Source organism: Botrytis porri, assembly GCF_014898465.1.
Source record: "Botrytis porri strain MUCL 3234 chromosome Unknown BPOR_029, whole genome shotgun sequence".
NCBI classification, from domain to species: domain Eukaryota; kingdom Fungi; phylum Ascomycota; class Leotiomycetes; order Helotiales; family Sclerotiniaceae; genus Botrytis; species Botrytis porri.
This window is the reverse complement of record NW_024066103.1, coordinates 87,188-109,192: the sequence shown is the minus strand read 5'-3', so window position 1 is coordinate 109,192 and position 22,005 is coordinate 87,188. Positions and strand designations below refer to the sequence as shown.

Genomic DNA, 22,005 nt, shown 5'->3' with positions numbered 1-22,005 from the left:
TGGATAGAGAGGGAATTAGTTGTGGACCAATTTGCAATTTTTACCCAGTATTTCCTGCACCGAATATTGAGGAAGAGATATCCCCAGGTACTATTCAGTGATAAACAAAACAGGAATCATAGGAAGGCTTCTCTCAAACTTCTTATCATACAATATAATCCTCGAACGTCTCAAACGCAAAATTACAATAATCCCACCTTGGAGATCATTGCCAGTACACTAACAAAGTCATTCTCCGTGTTGAAATCGTGCTTCCGTATCCGAGGTTTTTACCGGAAATTCCTCGTCTCATATGACCCCCTCGAATAAAATCATTTGCCGATTTCGGTCTTTTCTTGATCCCGAGACACAAAACTAAGCTGCTTTACCTTCCAGGAGTGGGTCAAGATCCTCAACAATCACTTTATCAGATTCTCGCATATTTCACTATTTAGGTAGACAATCTCTGCTTCTACAACTCTGTCTTTCTGCAATCGTCAATACACGCTGGCACAAACCACATACAGGCAAGAACTTCTTAAATCTTTTAATTTAACCTTTTCGCTTCGCCGCATAAAGTTTGATCATACCGAGAGGCAAGTACGACACCTTTGGGATACTCACAAAGATGGCAGGCTCTTTTGACGTTGAAAAGAGTGTCGCGGAGCTTCCTGCTCATGTTGATGTTCTTCCGCCCACAATCTATCTTCCTCCGGGACGAATCTGTCGTGGAGCCCCGGAACTGATTGCTTCCAACGCTTATCATCCCGACAAGACCTTTTCAGCCTACGACCCTACAGTCAAAGAATGCAACCTCGAGCCAAGCAGATTCCAAATTATGACCGACCACGACACAAACTCTCGACCCTCATGCTTTACAAACTGGGCTCAAGAATGGGCTTTCGTATTTACTGTTATGCTTGCTTCTTCTTCTACAACCATCATCCAAGGTGTCATTCTCATAATGACCAATACGATAGGCCAAGGATTAAAAGCCTCTGCTCCTCAAGTAACATGGATCGCAGCTGCAGTTGGGTAATTCTCCCCTCCATATTTATACTGTCTACTCTCACAGACGTGGATCAGACAGTAGGATGCTAACAATCAATTAGACTTGGCAGTGGTTCGTTTATGCTCTTCTTCGGTAAAGTAGCGGATGAACTGGGTCGAAAGATTCAGTTACTTATCGGATTACTATTTATGAGTGCCTTTGCTTTCGTCGCCGCTTGGAGTCCAGGTCCATACGAACTAATCGTCATCTGTGGCCTTCTTGGAATGTGCACAGCAGTAATTGCTCCACCAGCTCTCGGTATCCTCTTCACCGCTTATCCAGAAGGTCGTCGAAGAAACATGGCATGTGGTGCTCTTGGAACTGGTAATCCGGTCGGCTTCATTCTAGGAAGTGTTTCATCCGGTCTCGCCGTCAAATATTATGGATGGAGAGCGAGTTTTGTCGTCATGGCTATATTCTTTTTTCTTTTGGTTATACTTGCTTTTTGGACTGTGCCGGTGATTACAAGAGTGGGTAATAGATCAGATGCCATCCGAAGATTCGATTATGCTGGTTCTATATTCATTGTTTTGGCTGTCGCTTTGTTATCAGCAGGACTGACGTAAGTAATTAATCAATTTCAATTCTGCACTCTTACTGATGACTTCACAGAGAAGGACCTCAAAGTGGTTGGCTATCAGTACACGTTGTTCTTTTACTTATATTTGGTGTTTTCTTCATCCTTGGATTTATCACCTGGGAATACTTCTACGAAAATCCCCTTCTCGATCTCTCGGTTTGGCGCAACGGCAACTTTAGTCTTTGTGTAATCTGTATGGGATTCGGTTACATGTCCTTCATCACAAACGAATTCTGGATCGCATTATACATGCAAGATGTACAACATTACACACCATTGCAAATTGCTGCTCGTATGTTGCCTCAAGCAGTGGCAGGAGTATTTTGGAGTTTCTTGGGTCAATGGCTTATTCAAAAGATGCATGGAACCATTGTGATGGGTATTGGATCTCTGATGTATCTTGCCGGGGCAATTCTATTGCTCTTCATCGAGGAAGATACATCATATTGGCTATTCCTATTTCCGGCACTTGTCATTACAGTCATCGGTGCGGATTTTCAGTTCATCGTCGCGAATGTAAGTTTTCTTTCCTACCTTTTCTTTCCCCCCCCCTTCTTTTCCGCCTTTTGTTTCGCATCACATTCGCTCGTCCTCTTTCCTCAAATCTACCTACCTGTATCTAACCAAAATCAGCTCTACGCAAATAAACAAATGCCAACTCAAGCATCCCTCGGTGTAGGAGTCATTCAAACAGCCTACAGACTCTCCATAACCATTGGTCTAGCCATTACATCCGCCATCTTCAACACCACCACTTCAAAAGAAGAAAGTATCGAAGACCCAACTATCCCTTACCGACGTGTCTATATCTGTTCCATAATATTTGCCAGCATCGGACTCGCATGTATCCCATTCATGCGAATCCAAACCCGCACCAAAGATAACACATCTACATCTCCTCGCGCAACAACCTTGAGATCAGAAAACAACGCTAGTATGATTGTCAACCATCCTTCATCTCAACTATATTATGACACCTTACTCCGACAACTGAATCTCCATCGCGAAAATCCCCTCAATATTGACGAACGAGTTCTCCGTGAACATCGTACCGAGATTAACAATGCTCAACGCTACGACCCTGCTCTCCCCAGATCGATGACTATGAATGATATCGCCCAGGGTCTTCTTCGTCTTCCTCGATGGAGCTGGGAAAATAGACCACGAGCGGGTTTTTGGAGAAATCGTAGAGGTAGTCAATGTCACTGGGAGAGTAGTAGTGGAGATATTTTTGAGATTTGCAAGAAGTGTAAGGAGGAGCGAAAGATCAAGGATGAAGAGGGTGCGTGGAATGAGATTGATGAGGCAGGTAGAGATTGTGTTAGGGAGAGTGGAGGACGCAAGGCTACGAGAGCTATGGCGTTGGAGATTAAGGATGAGAGGAGATTTACTGTCTAGGGAGTTGTTTGCGAAGAGCTGTTGATGATGGGCGGCTGCATGATGCGGGGCTACCCAACATGATAATGCGTATGGAGCTTTGCGGTTTGGAGCGGGATGCTTACTTGCTTTTTTGCATGTTTGCGCTTCTGCTTACTTTCGACAATTGCTTCTTGCACCTACATCTTCGCTCACGTTACGGCTTACATGGGATGGAGAACGATCGAGCGGGCGCAATAAGGGCTTGGGATAAAGCGAGCGAGCATGGAGGAATAAATGATACGACGAGAGAAATTGATGGAGACGAATCATAGAAAGATTATACTAATTAGAGATACGACGATACGACACAATACAGTAGATAGCGGGAGAGATGTGTATTGCAAGTTCGGAGAGTAGATAGTTAGATAAAAATTAGAGAAAATACAATGGGATGTTTTATACATGGTTTTTGGGGGCTTTGAGTTATAATGGGGAGGATAGTAAAGGGAAGATTGCTAGGAAATATACGTACTTGATAACTAAGACTGCATTGAGAGCGCACAGGGACCTATTACTGGAAACGTATCCTCATCATCGCATGTAATCTTAGCTGCTATATCAAAGTCGAGAAAATATCACCCGAAATCAACACAACGCAACACTCCAAAGCCAAATCCAAATCCACCACCCTCATTCTAATCCAGACTCCAGACGCCACATTCTTTCACCATCACCCACACATCATTTCTTCTCTACCGAATACCTCGATACGAATGAGAATTTCCCATCACCTTTTCAACACCGCAGACATAGAGACTCGATACAAATTTATCATCTCTCATCTTCTACCCTCCATATCCATATTCAAATACATTCCTGACCCCTCTCCCCCTCCCCCAGCCGCGTATCTATTAATACCCACCTACACAGAAATGATATTTTTCCCATCTTTAGCTAACTCTAACTCTAACTCCACCTCTACACATCTACATATCTACATACATAAATACCCAAGTACACACCATCACCATACCACACCATAAATCATTAACAACATGTACCGAAATCCAATTCACTGCTGAGATAATATCCCTCTTTCCCCCTTTCATCCCTTCCTTATACATAATACCTGGTATCCATATCCACATCCATTTGATCGAAACCCATCCATCTCAATAAATCAACTCTGTTGTCTATCCAAGGCCACAAATGGCATTCTCTACACATGGACTCTTAAGCCCAAGTTTCACATCACTCTCTGATCAATCACGCAGATTTCAGAAGACAAAGAAAGGGATGTTCCCATTCTTCCTTCTTGCCCTTCCCCCTCCTCTTCATCAAGTAGCTCCTTATCACCACACAATTCCTCAACTTTCAATTTTCTTTCGCACTTGATCATCTTCACCAAACGCTCTTCTTCACATTGTCATCACGACAGCATTGAAAACAATCAAATGCGCTCTTCATATATCTTGACTTCATTTCTTAATCTTATTCTTGGTCTTGTTCTCAAGCACTTCACTTTACTTTATCCGACCGCTCGCATGCATTCTTCTCCAGTGTCCCTTGACAGTGCCCACCAGATATCTTTATCCATCGATACCAATCTCCTTAACTCAAGTCGTAGCCTCATGAATCATATGCTCCAGCAATCCATAAATCTCCTTTCTTTCCTTCACATCATGGAAATTTCATGGAGAATTTAGCATCGATCATCCTCGAAACTTCATCCTTCGCAAAATAAATTAAATAAGAAAAAACGCAAAATTTTGAGTGATATGACTTTTTTGAATCCATCCGTGCCGATAGAAAGTTGGAAAAGCAAGGGCCAAACTCTAAACTCAGATATGGAAGCAACGCAGCATAAGACTCCAAAAGAGGAATAGGTATTTTACTTTTCAAAAGGAAATAGAAAATGAAAGGCGACAAATTTTCCGTTGTCGCAAAAAGTCGGTACAATTATACAAAGAGGTTATCTGTTCCCGTGATCCTTGAACGAAATTACTAGTCTTCGAAAAAAATCCCTAAGGTTTTGTCGTTTCGTCATAATTCCTAACCGTGAATGTGTAGAATAGTCGACCTCGAGGTAGTCATGTGCCGTGCATCAAGCACTTAAATTTATTCTTGGCCGAAAGCCTTCTTTCTCAAAGGGCAATCAAGCTTCTCGTGACCCTCTTGCTTGCACTCGTAGCATCGACGAGCCTCAGAAGTCTCTTGGCTGCAGTCACGGGACAAGTGACCGACCTGGAGGGTTTGTTAGTATACTGGTTGAATGAGATATGGATGTAGAAGAAGACTTACTTCACCACAGTTGTAGCACTTTTGACCTTGGGTGCAGTCACGGGAAAGATGTCCGTAACCACCACATGAGAAGCAGGTTTGGCTTCCTTGACGGGCACCACCACCGAATCCACCACCGTATCCACCTTGGTTACCTCCGTAACCTTGGTTTCCACCATAGCCACCAGCCTCTGGACAGTTACGGGCGATGTGGCCGATCTTGGAGCACTGTAAAATAAATCGCGTTAGAGAGAGATCATGTAGTGGGGGCGATACATCTTAATCTTACCTTGTAGCACTGTTGTCCACCACCACCTCCGTATCCGCCTCCGTATCCGCCACCACGTCCAGCACCCTCAGTTGGTGGGTTGGAGCAGTCCTTGGAGATGTGTCCGGAGGTACCGCACTAAAGAGATTGTTAATGACTTTGACGAATCGAAGTATGGAAAAATCAAGACATACTCTGTAGCAGACCTTCTCCTTTGGTCCCTCTGGGCAATCACGGCTCAAATGACCTGGGTCTGAAAGTATGTCAATATAATGTTGTATTGTTGATTGTAGGGTAATATCTTACTGTCGCAGTTGTAGCACTTTGGTGGTCCACGGCTTGGACATTCACGGGCTTGGTGACCTTCAGTTCCGCCTATATTTTTTGCAATCAGCTTGAATTCCAGAGCACTAAATGGTATTCGTATGATATCCCAAAAATGCTAGAAGATGATTGATCTGAAGTAGTGATGAATGTATTGTTCGTTGTGCAGAAGTGTTGTTGCAGAGTTTTCGTTCGAAAGAATCGTGTTTTGATTCCATGTTCCAAACATCAACCACCAATTTTCCGACAGATGATGAATTTCAGATAGTATCTTGAGCAATTATTCATCCTCCGTGGCGATGCTTCTGGTAAGGTTGGATTTGTTGGAGAATGACTGTTTCGACTTGAGGAATGAAGGGTAAAGGTAAAGAACTTGACCCCAACTCACAGGTAAAGCATCCACGGTTTGGGGCACCGCCTTGTTGAGCTCCGAAAGAATCCATTATGATTAGAGAGTCTGAGGTTTCTGTAAAGAATTGAGTCCCTGGTTAGTATTTTCAATCCGTCGGGGTAAACAAGAGAAGCTTTGATGGGTTGAAAGAATCGAAAGTTTTGAAGGGATTTCAAGTTCGAAGTGGGTTGAAGTGGGGTTACAAAGGAGGATAGAAAACAATACGACGAGCAAGAACAACTTACAGATTTGTTGATAGAATTGATTGAGGATGTCTTGAGAGAGATGATAGAGAATTTGAATTGACAAAGTCTCTTATGGGAATATCTTGGTACGTTGAAGAGGATTTTGTGGTGACTGAGATGTTTTCGTGAAAGAGGATGAAATCTTTTGTATGCAAAGGGTTTGGGGAAAGTACCGAATTCGAATTATATCCAAGCTCTTTACTTAATTCTCTCTTAGTCTGCTTTATTTTTTTTCTCTATTTTTTTTTCTCGGTTGTAAGGTTTTGATTCTAATTGTGCGCAGATGTGGCGTTGCTGATTGCCTTGGTATATATATGGATGTTTTTAATGTATTTTTAATGGGGAATGTACCATATTGTAACCTAGGTTATTACAGTAAAGTTTGGGGTGAGATGGGTTGAAGCTAGAGTCAACAAATCAGAATGAATCTCGTCGTGAAATGGAATCGAGGGGCTGAGAGGGAAGAGGAAAGAGAAAGCGAAAGAGGGGCAAGGGCAGGGCAGGGAGGGGTTATTATGTATGTAATGTATGTAATATGCTATGCAATATATACTTTGTAGGTGTGTCATATAATATTGTGATGTGTATGGATGGAATATGGGATTAATGAATAGGGCTTCCGATTTGTGTTAGGAAGCATCTGTCTAGGTACTCTGTTGATTGTGAGAAGAGCGGTCAATGTTGTTTGCACTGTAAGTACATGTGCCTAGGTATTTTTCATGATTTACCCAGAGTATTGGGTATGTAGTGCTAGGTATATAGGTATTAGGTATTAGGTATGTAGGTATATAGGTATATAAGTATATACATATATAAGTATATACATATATAGGTATATAGGTATGTAGGTATTAATTCCTGTGTGTCATTCTTTGGGTTCCCTCTCTCTCCCTCTCTCGCCTCTCGCTCCCCAACAATTGCTCCTTCCCCTATCCTCACTCATGTAAGGGTCCGTTTTATTTCGAGCCGGCGCTCTCAGGATAAACATTCCCTCCCGTACGGATAAGCACCTAGCGAGCCTAGATACCAGTACCTACCTACCGAAGCCTGCCTTCCTACATGGAAGCATAGAATTCGTGGTGTCTTTATACCAGTCGAGCCAGTCCATTCAAATACACACCTAGTACTTTACCAACAGTACAACAACATACACCGTTCTTCTTCAATATCGAAAACATGCTTTCCAAGGTAATTTATCAATTGGATCAACATGGTGTGTCTTGTAACATATCACTACATCAGGTCTAACTTAAATATCTAACCTGTTTATTTGTCCAACGATCTAATGTCTACGTCCCATTGCCATGTCTCGAATACAGAAAATCAAAAAGTCAATTCTCCAGATTACCTTGGTACGTACTCACATGTTACCATAGGATTAACTTTTTCATCGTCCACCATACTCACTCTTGTGCCCTAAGTACAGATATACATATACATATACATATACATATACATACATACGTACATACATACATACATTAAAAAGGACCCTTGATCATCATGACGGGTAGATACATCTGGGGTTACGGATTGCAACAGATCGTAATCTTTCACACAACCGGATTCTTTTGATAGGTTCCCCGAAACTTCGGTAATCCCATTCTTGATCACGACGATGGAGGGGGTTACACATTGAATAATATACTTGGGTAGTACACGATGTAAGTGGTTGCCAATCTTCTCGTTGTACATCATAAGATTTTCACGGAATTGGCGCCCGAGAGACATGAGTGTACGAGTAAGACAACCAAGTAGGAGATTATTCGACGGGACATTCAATGTTTTGTCCTAATTCTTCGGATTTGGAAGTAAAACGGCGCTCAAAGGGTTATGGCGGGGCAGATGTATTACCTGGGAGGTATCTCCTTTCACCCAGAAGAGTAAGAAGGGATTGCTCCGATGGTACGGTGTCTCTCTACACCCACTCGTTAAAGGGGTTCTCTCACGGCCGGTATCGAGCTGTGTTTTGATGAATATCGATATATGAAGAGTGTATTGTGTTGTGTGTATGTGTTTGTGTGCGTGCATGCAGATACTATTTGAGTAGTATCGATGTACCTAACCAGAATGGCGCACCGAGAGCATTTGGTGAATGTAAAAATGTGAAGATCAGATTGATAATACTTGATTAGTACCTAGGTAGAGAACTTGAAGTCTTGAACAAGTCATAGACCTCAAGGAAGAGTGTCCTCCTGGTAGTTCATCTGTGCAAGGTCTTATTGATTGAGTAGGAAGCTTGAAAGACACTTCCAACCTTCGTGAGCTCACATTCATGCTTCCCTTCATGCTTCCCTTCATGCTTCACTTCTTACTCCACAAAATCCCATCACTCACAGGAGTCATTGCACGATGTACAAAGTAGTAACAAACCTAACATACCGCCGCCCGCTAGATCGAAATTCCAACTCGACCTTCCTTCCGAACCAATCAATCAACAGAATAAATACTAAGATCACGTTATGTTTTACTTTACTCACCCCTCGACACCATTCCCTCTATTGATTTGTTCATTTGTTGAAACTGACTGTATCAACAACCAGGATAACCTCCTCCCTTCATCTTGTTGTCCTGTCGAATTTAAACAAATTCAAGGGGACGCGAGGTTTGCCCCGGCGACGCGACTGTCAACATTAAAATATTACTGACAGAGACCCTGAGACCTGTGCCACATCATCTGATATTAAAATCTTTACGAAATACAGTACAATCTCTAAGTTCTGATAAGCTTCAGTTCAACATTCATTTGAATCCCATAACATACCACCGTACCTATTGTCTTACTTCAAAACTAATACACCAACACACCTAAAATATCCCATATTGTTATTTCAAGGGAAATCTTACCCCAGGTAACTTCATCCAGGCGCATACATAGTCCCCATTGACGCCGGGTATCTATAAGAAACCTAAAAAGCAAATAATTCCGCAATTCCTATAACGACCTCTAACGATAACAACAATGATAACCACGATACACTGATCAATTTAACGTCCTTCCTTTTCTCTTTCGATGATTCATTCAACCCGAAGCCGCATTTTCCATTGGACACCTGTCTATTCGACCACAATCTACGATCCCTTCAACCAAACAGTATCTCTCGCAGACATCGCGGTTGTGAAAGGAGAGCTTCACAAAAAGGATAATCTGGACCATTGAACATCTGCAAACATGGCGCCCGGTGGTGGAGGAAATATTAAAGTCGTTGTGCGGTGTAGGCCGTTCAACAGTAGAGGTATGCGGTGGATATGTTGCCAAACCCCATTTTTGTGTCAGGACTGATGACTCGGGATAGAGATCGATCGCGGAGCAAAATGTATAGTGCAAATGAAAGATGCGCAAACGGTCATCACACCACCAGAAGGACATGAGGCGAAATCAAGGGATGCAAAGGGTGGAAAGGGAGATTCGGGCCAGAAGGTTTTCGCTTTCGATCGTTCATACTGGTCCTTTGACAAAAATGATCCGAGTTACGCAGGACAAGACAATCTCCATACAGATCTGGGAAAACCTCTTTTGGATAATGCCTTTCAAGGTTACAATAATTGTATCTTCGCATATGGTCAAACGGGTTCGGGAAAATCTTACTCGATGATGGGATATGGGAAAGACGCTGGTGTCATTCCAAAGATTTGTCAAGATATGTTTGAGAGGATAGGGGAATTACAACAGGACAAGAATTTGAAATGCACAGTCGAGGTATCCTACCTGGAAATTTACAACGAACGAGTGCGAGATCTTCTAAACCCATCGACAAAAGGCAACCTGAAAGTTCGAGAACATCCTTCGACTGGACCATATGTGGAAGACTTGGCGAAATTGGTTGTGAGTAGTTTTCAAGAAATTGAAAACCTGATGGATGAGGGAAATAAAGCCCGTACCGTTGCAGCTACGAATATGAACGAAACTTCTAGTAGAAGTCATGCTGTCTTCACTTTGACTTTGACTCAAAAACGATTGGATGTTGAAACAAAGATGGCAATGGAAAAGGTTGCGAAAATTAGTTTGGTCGATTTGGCAGGTTCCGAGCGAGCAAATTCTACGGGTGCAACTGGAGCTCGATTGAAAGAAGGTGCGGAGATTAATAGATCTCTATCGACACTTGGTAGAGTTATTGCTGCGCTGGCCGACTTATCAGAAGGAAAGAAGAAGAAAGTGGGAAAGGGGAATCAAGTCCCTTACCGAGACAGTGTTTTGACATGGCTTCTGAAGGATTCTCTGGGAGGAAACAGTATGACAGCTATGATTGCTGCTATTAGTCCTGCAGATATAAATTTCGATGAAACTTTAAGTACCTTGCGATATGCTGATAGTGCGAAGAGAATCAAGAATCACGCAGTTGTAAACGAGGACGCGAATGCTCGTATGATCCGTGAGTTGAAAGAAGAATTGGCTCAATTGCGAGGTAAATTGACAGGTGGTGGAGGTGGCGGAGGAGGGGCAGGCCCAGCAGATGAGATTTATGCAGAAGGTACACCTTTGGAGAAGCAAATGGTCACAATTGTTTCATCAGATGGTGCTGTGAAGAAGGTATCGAAAGCGGAAATCACCGAACAACTCAATCAAAGCGAGAAACTCTACTCAGATCTCAACCAGACTTGGGAACAGAAGTTACAAAAGACTGAAGAGATTCACAAAGAGCGAGAAGCTGCCTTGGAAGAATTGGGTATCAGTATCGAAAAGGGATTTGTTGGATTACATACACCAAAGAAGATGCCTCATCTTGTGAATTTGTCCGATGATCCACTGTTAGCAGAATGTCTTGTGTACAACCTCAAACCTGGGTCGACTTCGGTTGGAAATGTCGATACGAATGCAGCCCATGCAGCGGAAATTCGACTTAATGGAACTCGTATATTACATGACCATTGCACTTTTGAGAATGTCGATAATGTGGTTACTCTTATACCAAATGAAGGAGCACCAGTGATGGTCAACGGACAGAGAGTCGAAAAGCCAACTCGCTTGAGAAGTGGTTTCAGAGTTATTCTTGGCGACTTTCATATCTTTAGGTTCAACAATCCAACCGAGGCTCGAGCGGAACGCGCAGAGCAGAGCCTTCTGCGGCACTCTGTTACTGCTAATCAACTAGAAACTTTTAAAGATTGGGACAAATTCTCGCCCACATCTACCCCTCGGCCAACCCATGATCGAACATTCAGCAAAGCTATTTCCGATCTCGACTTTGATGGTAGTAGTCGTGCAGACTCTCCAGTGCCTGGGCGGGGTCTTTCTGATTGGTCATTAGCTAGACGTGAGGCAGCTGGAGCTATTTTAGGAACCGATCAAAAGATTGCAGGTTTGTCCGATGAGGAGCTCAATGTATTATTTGAGGATGTTCAAAGAGCAAGGGCTGAGCGTGCAACTGCAAATTTAGAGGATGATCTAGACTCGGTAACCTCGTATCCTATGCGAGAAAAGTATCTTTCAAACGGTACTTTGGATAACTTCTCTTTGGACACTGCACTTACCATGCCATCAACACCCAAACAAGGAGAAGTCGAAGATAAAATGCGTGAAGTTAGAGAAGAAATGCAAGTCCAGTTAGAGAAGCAAAGAGAAGAATTCCAGGAACAACTTGAGACAGCTAAAACCTCAAATGTCGAGGTTGAGGAAATCAAAAAAGAAAAAGTGAGAATGGAAGAGACTCTCAGAGAAGTTAAAGAGGAGATGCTCAAGCAATTGGAGGTTCAACGAAAAGAATATGAAGAGAGATTACAAGAGTTGTCCCCGGTTAAATCGGGACCAGATGGACCACCTCCACTATCAGAGAGAGAGATTGTGATTGCCGAGAAAGTTGCAAAACACTGGCAAGGACGAAGATATGTTCAAATGGCTGAGGCTGTATTTCGAAATGCAGCAATCTTGAAGGAAGCCCAAATAATGAGTCATGAAATGGATGAGAATGTTGTTTTTCAATTTGCTGTTGTTGACATAGGGCACGCTTTATGTTCTTCTTATGATATGGTTCTTAATGATATAGAGGGAGATGATTTTCATCTAGAAGATGCAACAAAACCTTGCATCGGCGTACGGGTAATAGACTTCAGGAATAATGTGGCTCATCTATGGAGTCTTGAGAAACTTCAGGATCGTATCCGGAAGATGAGGCAAATGCATCAATACCTTGATCGACCAGAATACCTTCAACACTTCCGACTCGACAATCCTTTCATGGAAACTTGTATGCCGCAGTATACACACGTTGGAGATGTTGATGTCCCTCTATCAGCAGTTTTTGAGAGTCGAGTTCAGGACTTTACTCTTGATGTTCTTTCACCATTTACGATGCATGCTATTGGTATCATCAAGCTCTCATTGGAACCATCGTCAGCAAAAGCCCCTTCGAACACCCTGAAGTTTAATGTTGTTATGCATGAAATGATAGGATTTGCTGAGCGGGAAGGGACGGAAGTCCATGGTCAATTGTTTATACCTCCCGCTTCAAATGAAGGTGGCGTTACAACGACCCAGATGATTAAAGATTTTGATGAAGGTCCAATCCGATTCGAAAGCGTGCATAGTATGAGCGTTCCAATGTTTGGCCCCACAGATGTTTCTCTTCGTGTGGCCATCTTTGCCAAAGTTTCATCAATGCATTTGGATAGACTTTTAAGTTGGGACGATATGCGAGACAACATTCCCCAACCAAAGAAAAAGCGCAAGGGTGCTCGTATATCAGAGTCGCAGTTCTATTCTGAAGAGAAACATGATGTGTTTGCTAAAGTTCAAATACTGGAGTTGGCCGAAAATGGCGATTATCCAGCAGTTGAAGTGATTCAAACGAGTGAGCTTGACCAAGGAACATTCCAACTTCATCAAGGTTTGCAACGTAGAATTGCTGTTACTTTGACGCATAATTCTGGTGATGCTTTACCTTGGTCGGATATCACTGGTTTACGCGTGGGACGAATTCAACTCGTTGATCACATTGGGAAAAGTCCGGATCTCAGCTCTCCTTCGACCCCTCCCCTTTACCTCAAATTGCTTTCAAAGCCCATTGTCAAAGCAAATGCAAACGGCACCAGCAATGTTTGTATCGTTGGAAAATGGGATTCGAGTGCTCATGAATCTTTACTCCTTGATCGGGTAACGGCAGACAAATACAAAGTTCAAATGTCCCTTTCATGGGATGTCAAATCAGAGAAATTGTCTCGTCCAATGACTTTCAATATGGATATTTGCTCTCAAATCATGTCGCGCAATTATGTTCGTTCTACATCAATGTTCGCATCATTATTCCAAAGTGTACGAATTGTTCATTCTATGACTAGTATTTACTCTATCTCTGTTCGTCCAGTGGCCGTAAAAAGAGTGAGTGATCTGTGGAGAATGAATACATCGGAAGATTATGTTAAAGGGGAAGAAGCTCTTACGAACTGGACACCGAGAGGTATTAGTTTGGTTAAGGATTTTATTTCGGCGAGGAGAAAGAGACAAAGACTGGCAGAAATCGATGCTGCTCAGCCTTTATTGAGACGTATCGCATCGACACCAGTACCAGTATCAATACCCGTTCCTTCAATTCCACAGGTTATCGATCGAGATCCAGCCGACATACCACTTCCTATCAGTCCGCCAGCTACTAAGGAAAGTTTCCCATCTCCATTATCGATAGATGAGGTAACCCCATCATCTGTTGATGGAAATGCTCTAGGTATACACGGGGACGGTCAATTCAATAACGAAATCACAGAAAAGACCGATTCTGCCATCGGCACTGACTCTACCCCTCATGATCTAAGTCAAGAACAAGAAAAGTTCCTGAATCCATCCGAATACAACCCACATCAAACCGCTCTTCTTGAAAAGTTTACTAAATACTTCCAACTCTGCCGCGATCCATCAACAACTATCCTTACACCAACCAATATCGAACCACCTATCAATGGTTCACCCGCTCCATCTCTCCTCCACACAGCCTCTTTCACATCCTATACTTCCCGCTCAAACTCACCCCGCCCATCGAATTTCTCAAATTCACTCCACCCATCCACCGCCAACTCCCGCCAAACATCTCGATCTCGTCAAACCTCGCCCGTTCCACACGCTCATCCTACCCCATCCATACCTCAGCATCTCGCCACTATTTCTCAGATCAAAAAGAATCCTAGTGTGCTCAAAGCGGGAATGCTTTTAGTTCCTTCAGCGGATAGTACGAAATGGATACGCAGATTTGTAGAGCTCAGACGACCGTATCTGCATGTTCATGCGGTTGCGGGTCCGAATAGTGGGGAGGAGGTAAATGTGGTTGGACTGAGAAATGCAAGGGTGGATCATAGTCCTGAGATTGCGAAATTGTTGAGAAATGAAAGACAGGGTGGGAGCGGGAACGCGAGTAGAAATGCAAGTCGGAATAGTAGTCCTGCTGATCCGGGTGCGGGTGCACAGCAAAGTTGGAGTAATAACGGCATAGGAGGCATTTATGGGTATGGAGGCCGAGGAAGGAGCGGAAGTGGAAAGGGCATGGGAATTATGGGCTATGGGGGGAGAGGAAACGCTAATGCTGATGGAAATGGTAATGGAGAGAGCAGAAGAGAAATAGAAGAAACGGTATTTGCAGTCTACGGAACAAATAACACGTGGTTATTTAGAGCGAGGAGCGAGAGGGAAAAGGTAGAGTGGATTTGGAAAATTGATCAGGGCTATTTCTCTGGAGGTGGTGGCAGAGGTGGCAATGGGAGTGGAAATAATAGTAGAGGGAGGAGAGATGATGGGAGTGGAGATAGTGATAATGTAGATGGAGAGGGAGATGTCGATGTGGATAGAGAGGATTATCTGGCGGATTAATCGTAATATAATGTTACCTCTCTATTGATGACATTTTTTGAAATTTGGAATGAAATTGAGTGGTGGGCAGGTGAATATACATATGAATGGGAAGCAGAGGTCCACCCCCTATGTCTATAACTCACTCGCTCACTCTCCAGGGACGAATAAAATGAAATAAATCAGATGATACCCACCCCAAAGTTCAAACTCATTCATCAAACACCACATGAACACATCCTATCAATACAAAATCACAAAATCAAAGCGAGAGTCAAAAAAAAGAACTTTTTATTTCTTCCTATCCCCCAACTACTTACTACTGGCTTCCCAATTCCTCGCTTCCTCCTACCCCTGTCCTCGTTCTCGAAGAGGGGGGTTTTCTTTCTTCACCCCACTATATCCATCCATCTCCATAAAATATTTTAATTTAATTGTATACCTCTTCCCCATCCCTCATCAAATCATTCATTCCGAACGCCAACCAAAGACTAGTAATTATAGAGAGCGAGAAAACAAAAAGATGTTTCAAAAAATACAAGTAAAGAATTTGAGATACTGTTTCTCATCTCATCTCAATTCATCCTATCCCTCAAAAAGATATCCCAGTACCATGCCATTATCTGCTGTCACTATTTCCCTCTTTGCCCTTACCACCCAATCCACGCATCAAGTAATGCACTTAATGTTTTCTCTTTTTCTTGGGTGCTTCTTCTTCATCCTCCAATCCACTTTCCATATCCTTTCTCTTGGCCTTTTTCTCCAATTCATCCCAATCCTCTCCCTCACTTTGTTCATCACTATCCTCTTCTCCTTCATCCTCACTTGCATTACTATCAAAATCACTATCTTCATCCGAACTTTCTTCCGTAGCCGCCATTTCATCATCACTTATTTCAAAAGCAGATTCCTCGTCTTCTTCATCACCGCCTTCATCATCTGATTCCGTTGCCAAGAAACCCCATCCACCATCCTCAAAGAATCCATGGGGATCGGCTGTAACGGTCTTCATAATTGTTGGCCAATTTAAATTGAGTGGACCTTCAGAAAACGGAATATTGACTGAATCTAACCATTCCTTGACATTTTCGAGTGATTCGACGGGAATGGTATTGATATGGTAAGGAGCACGGTGGAAGTCCTTGAAGACAAAGACCATATCAAAGTTCTTGAGTCCGAATTGAACACGTTCGAGATGAGCAATTTCGATATCCTCAAGAGTGATGACCATAAAAGGAGGTTCAGTGAGTTGAACTAAACAATCTGTGGAAGGTTGACAGAAAACGCTGGACCTATTTGGTACACCACCGAACCCAAGTTCACGGAAAGGCACGTCGACATCAACGTTCTCATTCTTACCAGCGTCGGCAATCTTCTCAGCAAATGCTTTGAATTGTCGATCGAGGTCAGCACGACGTCTTCGTTCTTCCTGTTCCGCTTCAAATTCTTCCTCGTCACCATATCTATACTTTCGCTTTCTGTTTCCAGTCTCATCGAATTGAATATCGGTAGCTTCGCGGTAAAATTGAACATCCTTGGTCTTCTTTTTACCAATCAGAATTGGATCCTTTAGATGTACATGAATGATGACAATCAATTCATGGTCACAAGGTTGGAAGAAGAGATGCTTGACATTGCTGAAAAGGATATCGACTCGGTGTTGAAGATTGAGAGGGGATTGATATCGAAGACCGTTCTGATGAATTTCAACCTTTCCAGGGACACGCTTACCATCCATAGCTGGACGAATAAAAACGTTGTCCATAACAATTGGACGACGATCTGGTTAATGTCAGTAAGATGTAAAAAAAAAGGGGGGGGGAATTGCTACAAGTCGCAAACTTACTTCGAATTTCAACCAACTTGTCCTGCTCAACAACATCTTCCATGTCTTTCTTCTCTTGTTCACGCTTAACAGCATCTTTCTTCATGTTACCAATTTGATTGGCAATGTCTTGAAATCTATCTCCATCATGAGATCTGAATGTCAAACTTCTAACAAAGTGTGCTGAAGCATCTTCGAATGGTTGATCGTCCTTTCTACCAACACCTTGACCAGGAGATAAGAAATTGATTCGGAGGTATGAGAATTCACCCTCGTCACTTTTACTGGCGTTCTTGATAGTTTGGATGTGGAAAGGTACTGGACGGCCCATAATGGGTAAAACAACGGTTGAGTTTTTTGCGTCCATGACAATAGCGAGATCTCTGATCTTTGGAGGGAATTGATTCTCACGCTTGTAAGATTCAAATCGCTTGAATTTCTTCACAGCAACACCATTTTGATCACCAGTGGCTTCAGCAAACCTTGCAAGACCTTCGGCTTGTTTTCTTTTTGCGAGCTCTTTTTGATGCTCACGCCTCCTGGCTTCGGCACCTTCGTCTACCTGAGTTGATCGCTCACCCCGAAGTTTTGTCTTGGTGATATTTTTGGCTGCAACAGCCCCAACACTCGAATCCTTCCTTGCCTTGGTAGCTTTTGGTTCTGGTGCGGGCTCATCTTCTTCATCCTTGAAGAAAAATGAGGTCGCATCAAGTTCCGAGGGGGCATCGCCTGTGAAAATAACAGGTTCCGCCTGAGTGACACGAACAGTATCCGACAATACCAAGGAGTAGATTTTACTCTTCTTGTCTTGAGGATCTTTGTTCTCGATATCATTGAATCCTGTAGTGACACAAAGAGTCATTCCGTCTTTTAAGCTGCGAGTGCTCTTGGCATTCAGGAGTAAAGTAGGGTCCCTTGTTTCAATACCGATTCCAGCTCCAACATTCTTCAAGAAGTGCTTCTCCAACTCAGGTTTTTTGGTTCTGATGAGGGCTAAAGCTTTGGCGTAGATATCCTTGACATGAACGCCATCCCGAATTTCCTTCATAACAAGGTTGTGAACCTGTAATAAGAATTTATAGTTGCTCTCTTGGGATTTGTTTGGATCGACAAGATAAGTTCGTCCAATTAAGGAGCAGTAGGTTTTGTATCGAAGACCCATAGAACAAATGATGACACCAGCATGTAATAACTCATCATCGACTTGAGCACTCATCTTCAAATCGTACTTTCCACCACTTTGTATGATAGGTCCATGAGTCCAGTCCAATTGTGATGAATCGAAGTCATTTGGCATCCTCTGTTTATTAGGAAGCTCCACGGAAGTCCAAAACTTGGCGTCGTCCAATTTACCATCCACTTTGTTGGCCAGGGCGCTATGTTTGACTTTTTTCTCCTCATCTAAAATACCTGACATTTCCTCGACGAAGTATGGGTTCATGAGTGCGGTACATGCTTTTGAGGAATTTCGCATAGCGCGCTGTGAAATTATTAGCATAAGCCAGTTCTTCCACCTCGTAATTAGTGTCTTACCAATTCATTCTCATCTTTTACTGCCAGAGCTGCAGAAGATAAAGCTGGCGCAATATCTACTTCTTCAACGTCCTTGATTTCGGTATAGATTTTCTTCCACTCATCGATAAAAGGGCCACTTGATGTATCTTTTGGTAGAATTCCAACTTTCTTCTATAAACAGAAATTTGTTAGACTGTTCTTTTTGCGCATAGTAATGTTGGTCATGGCTCACCCCTGATGATTTAATGACATCTGCGATCTTTGTGAAAAGCTTCTCGTTAGCTGCTGCATCTTTGCCTCTAACCAAGACCTCGAGAGGAATCTTTCCACCTTTCAAAGGTTCCAAATGTTTCGCTATTCCAATTCCAATATCAGCTTTCAATTTTTTGACGCACATAGAATGGAGATTCACACACCTTTCTTTGCCGTCGTCACAATGTATAAAGAATCGACTGTGAAAAGGAAGAGCGTCGCAGGAAACTCATAGCCTAATAGCCAAAACTATTTCTTCATCAGCATTCGACCTCCCCTCCATTGCAGTTTTCTCGTGAAGCGCTTCGCAGGTGTTTAAACTCACATGAATTGCATTATTTTTCTGGAAGCTTGCCACATCCTCCGTTTTCCCCATTAACACCAGGATACTATTTGCGCCATTGAAAACCGCGTCGCCGCCTCTCTTATCAGCTTTCCATGATGATATAAAGTGTGATAATCGTTCCTGAAACAAATTCTTGTCAATTCTGATATCCACCATGATGACTTTGAATATTTGTTGATGGTATAGAATTGAAGTGGAGTTTGTTGAAGAAAGAGACAGAAGATATAAAAGAGGAGGACGCGATAGTCGAAAACTCGCGTTGATTGAAATTGAGAAATTGCGTATGTGGTCTTTAAGGGTTGATAGAATTGTTGTCAAAGTAATAAGCTTTGATAGCTACATCGATAAGAGATTGTTGACGAAATCTAACGCCGTACTCCTTTTCAGCCTCATTAACCTTTACCATACATAAGGCTGCATGAAAGGCTAGCAGCCGTACATCGCACAGCTATGATAGATTTGCATGTTCTACTGACCGTCGTCATATTCCGAGGTGATTGCATCTTGTATTCGTTTGAAATTAAGTCTTCCAACCTTTCTATCTCTAGTCAGGTCTTCTAAAATCGCGTGTGGTTTCTAGCTTCGCTAGCAACATAAAATAAGATATATGGACGGTATCTCCCTATTTATTAATTAATGATTCAACCAAGCTTCATGAAATCAATTTTGGGTTTATCGTTCAAGTGCAATTGGGCATTAAAAGCTATATCAATAAAAATGTACAAGAGAAGTTTATTACTGCGACTACTATACGAGCTACCCATGCTCTTATTTTAATATCTAATGCTACCATGGGCACTTCCAAACATCCGTCTAGATGACTGGGACCGAAGTCATTCGGTATTGTTATACATGATATATAACCGTTCAAAAGATACCCTTTGATTAGGTTAGCAGCGAACTAGGGTCGATCAAATTGATGGGAATAAGGCGGAACTTACTGGAATGAACAGATATGGAACCAATCTTTCGTACTCCTCCCAAGCCTCTCCATATCTCTCCCGGCACTTTTGAATATCTCTGTAAGCACGATGAGAGATCATACCGGCAAAGAAGACACAATAAAACCAAGGGAATGGACTCTCAAAGCCAGTAATGAGTCCCCAGCAGAAAGCAAAGAAGAAATCGCAAGTGTAATGAATTTTGCGAGCCTTTCCGTACCAGCCATCAGCCAAAATTGAGTCACCAGTTTTGGTTTTGATGACACGTGGGTTCATAACCTCCTTCCATGGCAATTGAGGGAATGCTTTACGATCTGTGACAGTTCCACGTTCACGAGATCTGAATCTGTTCTTTTGACTGTTGGTGGTATCCCAGACCCAGTATACGAATAGGTACGATGTGTATAAGAAGAAAAGGAAGTACTTGTTCCATGCGTATTCAGAGGGTGGGTGGTTGGCCAAATAAATTGTGCAGTGGCAGTAACTGAGAGGAACTCCCGCGAGATTCCAGAAAATCAACATGAAGCCCCATTTCTCATAGTACATATCCCTAAAAGATTTAGTAGACTGTTTTAGGGTGTGTACAGGGATATGCATACCAGGTTGTGATGATTAACTCCTCTCCTTTAGCACATGCATTTGCGTACAAAAAGTGAGCCATGATCAAGAATCCGACTTCACCTGATACATAACCATATTGTTCATATTGCCTTGCAGCAGCGGCACAGGAAAGACCAAAGAGAATGAACCAAGGTAGACGAACTTCAAAGAACATTTTGAAATCCAAGATACCGAACATTCTTGGATTCAACTCGGCCCCCATGAAGAAGTCATAAATTGGATAGCCCGTCATTCGGTGTTGAGCTCCACGTGCCAAAGCCGAAAAATAAGCAACAATTGAGACCAAAAACCCGGAGCAAATGGCTACCGACATTATTGGTCCAAACTCATCTAAGAGAGTATAAATTTTGAAAATTTCCAAGTAGTGCAAGACAGCCCCAGTGATGATAGTGAAATAGAAAGACCAAATTCCAGAGCAATAGTATTTCAATTGCTTACCTCCCTCATGAGGAAGCGGTTTACCATAACCCCAAACTCCTGGCATAAAGCAATACAAGAGAGCCTCAAAGACAAAGAAAACCCAGTAGATTTTCCAGGCACGAAGACTTGGGTATGCCCCTGTGTAGACGAGATCGCCCATATGCTTGACAAAATCGAGGAATTCTTGACCTGGATCCGGTGTGGGAAATTTTCCATCGTAGTAGCTTGCTCCAATCCACATATACCACATGAGACAAGGGAATCCAATCATCATAGCACTGACGCCGAAAGAACCACCAAAATCGAAATGGCCGGAAGCATCAATCTTAGGATCATTTGTAACCTTTGTTGATTTCTCATTGACTGCCTTCTCTTCGGTTTCGCCCTTGACATTTGCGCTCCCACTCTTCAATGATTCGATCGTATTAGAGTCATTCAATGCTGAAGTGAAGCCATTGATTGCTGCACCATTACTGACATGATCGTTGGTTGTTGCTGTCTCGACCATATTGACTTTTCTACTCGAGGATCTCATCCTGGATGGCGGATTATCTGTTGCGGAGGAAGAATCGTCTGCGTCTTCTTGAAATTGTGACTTTCTCTGGCGACGGATTCGTGGAGTCTCGACGAAGCCAGCACGTTCCGTTTTTCTATATAGATTGTTAGATTTCTCTCTCCGATGAAAAGAGAACAGAAAAGATAACAGCGTGTACTTACTTCGGCGTCTGCCGCAAAGAATATCTTTCGCGTCCTTCAGACATTTTGTAATTTCGGAACGGAACGATAGTTGGGGCAAGTATAACCCAATAATTTACCGCATATAATTTCAAATGAAGCG

General features: G+C 42.7%; 5 protein-coding genes across 5 annotated transcripts; 2 read left to right on the top strand and 3 right to left on the bottom strand.

The window, feature by feature from the left end:
- Positions 1-607: 607 nt before the first annotated feature.
- Positions 608-3,008, top strand: EAF01_012021 (uncharacterized protein; the record flags this gene model as incomplete). Its single annotated transcript, XM_038920279.1, has 4 exons — positions 608-1,014; positions 1,092-1,592; positions 1,643-2,126; positions 2,244-3,008. The coding sequence occupies 4 exons, from the start codon at positions 608-610 to the stop codon at positions 3,006-3,008; spliced, it is 2,157 nt and encodes a 718-aa protein (XP_038764244.1).
- A 908-nt stretch (positions 3,009-3,916) lies between these two features.
- Positions 3,917-6,644, bottom strand: EAF01_012020 (uncharacterized protein). The gene is made up of 7 exons (XM_038920278.1): positions 6,478-6,644; positions 6,230-6,307; positions 5,824-5,892; positions 5,712-5,770; positions 5,539-5,655; positions 5,271-5,477; positions 3,917-5,213 (listed from the first exon to the last, which is right to left on the bottom strand). The coding sequence occupies exons 2-7, from the start codon at positions 6,282-6,284 to the stop codon at positions 5,088-5,090; spliced, it is 633 nt and encodes a 210-aa protein (XP_038764243.1). The 5' UTR covers positions 6,285-6,307; positions 6,478-6,644; the 3' UTR covers positions 3,917-5,087.
- A 3,005-nt stretch (positions 6,645-9,649) lies between these two features.
- Positions 9,650-15,268, top strand: EAF01_012019 (uncharacterized protein; the record flags this gene model as incomplete). Its single annotated transcript, XM_038920277.1, has 2 exons — positions 9,650-9,713; positions 9,774-15,268. 2 exons carry the CDS (start codon positions 9,650-9,652, stop codon positions 15,266-15,268), a joined length of 5,559 nt encoding a protein of 1,852 aa, XP_038764242.1.
- A 661-nt stretch (positions 15,269-15,929) lies between these two features.
- On the bottom strand, positions 15,930-19,341 carry EAF01_012018 (uncharacterized protein; the record flags this gene model as incomplete). The annotated part of the gene is made up of 6 exons (XM_038920276.1): positions 15,930-17,029; positions 17,094-18,552; positions 18,606-18,758; positions 18,820-18,941; positions 19,004-19,088; positions 19,165-19,341. 6 exons carry the CDS (start codon positions 19,339-19,341, stop codon positions 15,930-15,932), a joined length of 3,096 nt encoding a protein of 1,031 aa, XP_038764241.1.
- Positions 19,342-20,052: 711 nt separating this feature from the next.
- Positions 20,053-21,928, bottom strand: EAF01_012017 (uncharacterized protein; the record flags this gene model as incomplete). The annotated part of the gene is made up of 4 exons (XM_038920275.1): positions 20,053-20,064; positions 20,127-20,676; positions 20,726-21,817; positions 21,885-21,928. 4 exons carry the CDS (start codon positions 21,926-21,928, stop codon positions 20,053-20,055), a joined length of 1,698 nt encoding a protein of 565 aa, XP_038764240.1.
- Between the last annotated feature and the right edge of the window lie 77 nt (positions 21,929-22,005).